Source organism: Carcharhinus amblyrhynchos, chromosome 8 (genome assembly GCF_965287045.1).
Source record: "Carcharhinus amblyrhynchos chromosome 8, sCarAmb.v2.hapA, whole genome shotgun sequence".
Lineage (NCBI taxonomy): Eukaryota > Metazoa > Chordata > Chondrichthyes > Carcharhiniformes > Carcharhinidae > Carcharhinus > Carcharhinus amblyrhynchos.
Window position 1 is genome coordinate 20,615,582 of NC_137331.1, and position 6,000 is coordinate 20,621,581.

At 40.0% G+C, this 6,000-nt stretch overlaps 1 protein-coding gene across 1 annotated transcript in view; it reads right to left on the reverse strand.

Moving 5' to 3' along the window:
* The window catches only part of rims2a (regulating synaptic membrane exocytosis 2a), a 1,020,455-nt gene extending 1,016,489 nt beyond the window's left edge, over nt 1-3,966 (reverse strand). The window contains exon 1 of the mRNA XM_080193752.1: nt 3,858-3,966. Coding sequence (XP_080049878.1) covers nt 3,858-3,958 — 101 coding nt within the window. The 5' untranslated portion in view covers nt 3,959-3,966. The remainder of the gene's footprint in view (nt 1-3,857) is intronic.
* Nucleotides 3,967-6,000: the final 2,034 nt, after the last annotated feature.

The window sequence follows — 6,000 nt, forward strand, 5'->3', positions numbered from 1 at the left end:
TGGATATGGACATGTTATCAAAGACAACACACGAACCACATATATCTGGTCCTCACCAGACATTAACTACGTACACTGTCAGCAGCGGATGTTGGGTAACGATCTGGTGTGGGAACTCTGACTAATTTTCAATTTCCTGGTCTTCATGACTCAGCTAATCATTGGATAACCTCAGAGAACTATGAAGTTAAAACCATAACTGGGGCCAATTTACAAAAATAGTTACAAAGCGAAAGACCAGTGTTAAATCTTTGTTAATTTATAATTTCTATATTCAAAATTTAATATTATCCATAACTCCAAAGAAACATTCTTCCTACAGAACCGCCATGGCTTCCATGTGATTTCCATTTTTTTTCCATTATGAAAATAAATATACTTATGTATCTGTAGTTATATTTTAATGTCCCATTTCAGAACTTCTGATTTGCTAACTTTTTCCCTTTTATTTAAATCCTCCACCACTAATTGCTAAACTTGAAGAAAGGGAAAATGCAGGTAGAATAGAAAGAAAGAAACAAAAACATAAAATTGAGAATTCTGTCCACATACTGGAGAAAGGTTTTGAGAAATTGGGCTGAGGACGTTTTTCTTCTTTCACATTTAAAGTTCTTTATATTATCGCTGTTGACTGACTATTGTGATATTATTATTCCGTAAATAGATATAGCAGGATGTGTGAAATATGATAGCCATAACCCTCAATGAATCAGAAAATGGATCAAGACCATTAAGATATTTTTTATATGAGCAAAGGAAGTTACAGTATTGGCAAAAACTATATACAGAATAATAGATACCCAGAGTGATTACAAGGCAGGAATGTCATCAAGTGGTTCAGGTGACAGTATAACCTATAAGAATGAGTAGTTTATAATAGCCATCTAAACTCAGAGATGAAATTACAGCCTTGAAGTCACCCTCATATATCTTTTTTCTCTTTTTAATATATAAATTAAAGCTTGCAGTTATTTTACTCAGCTGTGTTTTTTGTAATGGCAGCAAATGACAGATGGCAAAACCCGATGACTTTCATATCATTGATTTATAATAATTTCTGCATTGAAGAGGTAACAATTGAGAGACAATCACAGCAAAGTTATTAAATATGGCTTCCACCAGATTTCTCGGTAATAACAGTCAGTATAGTAAATTTTATATCACACACATGAAAGGTTATGGTGCATTGTATGAGGAATAAAAATGCTTCTACCCAAATTACGTCAAAGCCTTCACACTATGTTCTATCAGGTCCTCAACCTATTAGTGTGAGAGTGCATTTTAGCCAATGGTGCCAACTGGAACAAACATAAGTGTTAACATAAATGGAAGCAAATGAATAAACTCATAACCCTTACATAGTTCAACATTTTTATCTGCCAGTGTTTTTGCTCTGCATTATGATTAGAGGACTTAGCTGTTGTTCTCTAGTTTAAATTTCTCAAACACCAGTAATTAGGATCAACAATCTATTTCCTGATCATGTGGCCTCAAAAAAATGCCAGTCCTTACAATACCAAAGCAACATACATGCATGCAAACTCCAAATCAGTACATGAAAAATGTAAATTTATTTTAATACATTTTCACAACATCTTTTGTAGATTATAAGCAGTTCACACAACCAAGAAATAGTGGAGAATAACAAAAAAGACCATTCATTAAAATTGATCCTATAGTCAACCTGCCTGTGTTGCTTAACAGTTAACAGACTGAACATTATTCAACAGTGTATCTTCATAAGCATGACTTTCATTATGAACTTATATATAAAAGAGTGAACATTTTTAAAGGGAAACATAAAGCATAAAACATTGTAAAGTTCCCCACTGCAGCAAAAGTTAGGATAGTTATGTGTGTGACTGCTCCATTATAACACAAATTCCTATCAATAGCCAGTTTTATCAGACCATATTGAAAAGTATTTATCAACACAGTGACCTGGATGTATTAGTCTAGTTTGTTTTTCTCTTCCACACATTAAAGTACATTAAAACAGCAAGCATTTGGATAATCTTGTCACCTTCACAAGCCAATATCACAGTTTAAAATTTATTATTTCCAGGACAACAGAAATTATATATTGTCCTATATTGCTTTCTTGTTACTTGATGACTTGTCAAACATCACACCTATATTTCATTCTATTCATCTATAGCAGATGTAACATGAGAAATTCTAAATTCCAAACACACGGTCAGACAACCATAAGTCTGAGAAAAGATCAAAATGCCTGGTTTAAAATTGATTTTTTTTCTTATTGTTAAGATGAAAATGTTCATACATACAGATATAAGCCATCAACTTATAATTTTAGTACAGTCTTAAAACTATCACTCCATCTTACATTGCAAAGAAAGTTAATATGACTTCAGAACTCTGGATATGATACAATTATTGACTAACTTTCAATATCATCCTGCAACATAAACAAAAAAACAACATACAACAAGCAAACAACAACCTGCTATTAAAAAGCCATGAAACTGAACAGGGGCAGATCCCCCTTCAGGTAACTTATACTTCATATTCTTCTTGTATTCTATGAATCCACAATCTAAATAATTAAAGAAGACACTGGACCCATCAATTTAATTTTGAAAGAAACGTTACATTAGCAAGCAATCCTCTCTTATCACATTGAGCAGATAATGATGATATAAATATCTCAGCAAGTGTAAATGTACTAAGAGACTGAATAACTAGTAGGGAGATAGTAGAGTAAGTGAACTAATGCATAGCCACTGCAACACTTCAACAGGGCATGATAGGAGCACCTTTCAACTACCTCCAGCTGCTGCAGGTGACTTTACCTTCTAGTCTTTTTTAGGTTCAATTTCCCATGTGAAATGATCAGAAATAAAAACATTTATCTTGATAAATGGTCAATTAACTGTTGATACGCAAATCTCACCCACCACACACCTTACTAATATATATATATATATACATATACACACACACACATATATGGTCCTTGCTCTGACTGTTTATGCTGTGTGGCCTTTAGTTCGCCATTGCTCAATTTCTCCCTCTCACTCTCTCTTTCTCTGGGCAGGGTTGTGCTAACTGTTACTCAGTCTCAGTGTGTTTTGCTCTGGTTGTAGTTAGAGGGTCGCGATTCAGACTCCGTCTCAGGCTCTGTCTCTTGAGTCTGGCAGCCGTAGCTCAGCCTTCGGACATTGTAATGAGATCGAGTCTGGCTCTGGGTAGCTGGGCGCTGTCCGCTGCTGCTGTGGTGCTGAAACCCCCTGTTATCCGAGGCCTGCCTCTCACCCGCCGCGACGGCCAGTTTTGGCAACTTTCGCCGGATACCCATCCCCAACACTGATGGCTCCGGGGGGCAGCTCGGCACTGGGTGGAGAGCCAGGGGCTTTCGGGGGTGGAGGGGGGGAATGGAGAGGGAGAGAGAGAGATGCATGGGGAGGGTTCTGACAATATTACAACCACTTCATTTCCAAAGACATTTCCACACAAATGCACAAAATAGACAATCCAAAGACCTAAACTCTGCCCGGCTCCACTTAGATTTAATCGTTTTAAAAACATTGCCACAACTCAGAACTCAAGCCTTTTGGCTAAAATTTCAGGCGGAAGATGGCGGAAGGAAAACCCAACCCACGGCTTGTAGGCCAAATGTTACAAATATTAAAAAAAAAATTTGCATGTGAGTGTGTGTGTGTGTGGAGGGAGTGGGGAATCATTTTTTATTTTCCATTCCCCTAATTTGCACTGGGGTTATTTGTTGGGTTTTGTTTTGGGGTTGCAGTTTGGGGGGGGGGGGTCTTTTCAACACAATTCTGAACCTCTCGTTTATAATTTGATTTTTCTTTCCCTCTCTCTCCCCATCTTCTTACCTGAGCATGGACTGTTCCTTCTCTTCCTCCTGGCGTTGCCTGTCCATGACGGCCAGGATGATCTTCCTCTCCTCCTCGGTGAGGTGGCTGAGGTCCGGCATGTCGGACATGTCGGCGGCGGGCGCGGGAGAAGCGGCGGCGGCGGCGGCGGCGGCTGGAGGAGGAGGAGGAGGAGCTGCCGAAGCGAGGAGAGATGGATGAGGGTGAGGAGAGACAGGGCCGGGCTGACGCGGGCCGCGAGGCCCGAGCGGAGTCGACATCTTTCAGTGGCGGCGGAGGAAACTAAATAATAAACAATTAAAAGAGCGGGAAGTGGGGGAGGGAAGCGGGCCCGATGCAGATGGTGCGCTGGCCTGCTGACACTCCCGGGCGGCAGCTACCACAAGCCACTCCAGTCACATCCACATTAATCCTGGCTGCAATTGGCTTCATAATTCTCTCTCTCCATTGATGCATATGCACTTTAAAGGAAGTTGTGTTGTGGTGGGGGGGGGGGGGTGGTGGTCAGCAAAAAAAAATCTATTAGAAACGGCGATGCATTTTCTCTCGTGTGTATCTCTCTCTGTCGCCGTCTGCTAACCCATCGCTAACATCATTAGCGAGCACTTCATGCCTGCACCCAGCCCATCGCCTCCCTTTCGACTTGAGCAAAGGGCGAAATATAAAATTAAAGCCACACACGACCAAAAAAAAATCCCTCAAAAGTTCACTTCCCCCCTCCCCCTCAAAATAAAATCCTATAAGGAAAGACGAGGCGGAGTCTAATTCTGGCACGTAGCAGACACACACACGCACAGCTAAAAGGATATATTGACTGAGAGAGTGAGGAGAGAGCGCCTTTCATTGACACAGAACCCCTCGCAAACTCCGGACCGGATTATCGATCGGGATCTGGAGCACTGTCAAATTGGCTATCCCAGCCTCCTACACCCCCCGCCTCCCCCGCATCAAATCTCTCTTCTCCTGCCTGGTCCAAGCAGAGGCAGAAATCCAATTCCCTTTGGAATTATTGTGCTGAGATTTAATTAAGATTGATTCTATTTGCCATTATTAAAAAAATCGGTTTGTATGCCTGCAATTTCTTCTTTTTTTTCCTGGAAACACTATCCGTGTTCTTAAACATTAATCATCGTTTCATCATCAAGATCTTTGCCCGCTTCGAGGGGAGACTTAAATTTAGCAATCGTTACGGATTAAGGTCATTTTTGGTCGCTGAAATACAAGTGACTCCTTCTCATGTTCCGCCGGAACGAAACGCCGAGTAAGTTATATACTTTTAACCACCAACAGAAATAAGCCTACATGTCAGGGGTCCAAGTCACGTACACTTTTTGACAAGGAATCGGATTTATTTAAACGGTGGGAATTTCAGGAACAATTTCAATTTGTCATCTAATGATAAAGTCCAATGATATCGGTTTAAAGAAACGCTCTTCGTTATTAAACTATAAGAAAATAAACTGTTGACATTGTTTATATATATATATATTTTAAATAGGATATTAAAGTCACACACCCCGGATTCCCTTGTGGCCGAGGCATGCTGAAATTGCGCTACTTTGCCAGTACAGGACCCTGGATAGCAACCACTGCGCTGTCCTCCAGAACAACGTGGTTTTATTTCAAGTAACTTAAGCTTAATACCCTGTTTCACTGCCTGAATCTTCAGCTTTTCGGAGAACATTTATTTGACTGAGTGCCTACTTGGATTAACGGCAATGGAATAAAACATTAACAGGACAGTAACAATCATCAACTTGGTATACTTTTATTCACGGCTAATGTAAAAGAGCTGACAGCACCGACGAGGAAGGATGAGCATTAAGTGCTCAAACGTTGTCAGGCCAGTGTGGAATTATTTCCTCTCGACTTCAGAGACGATCTGGAGTAAATTCAGATGAAAGGTCACTGACCTGAAACGTTAACTCTGTTTCTGTTTGACAGATGCTGACAACGTTGTTGAGCTTTCCAGCATTTTCTGGTTTTGTTTTATTTTGGATTTCCAACGTCCACAGTATCTGCATTTGTTTTGCTGTAGTTGTGCTGGAATACATTTTTTAGATTTGCAAAAGTGGCTTTAACTTCCACGTTAGGAAGGCAGCGTATGGAAGTTTGCGAAACAAACATTTTATTGACATCCTAT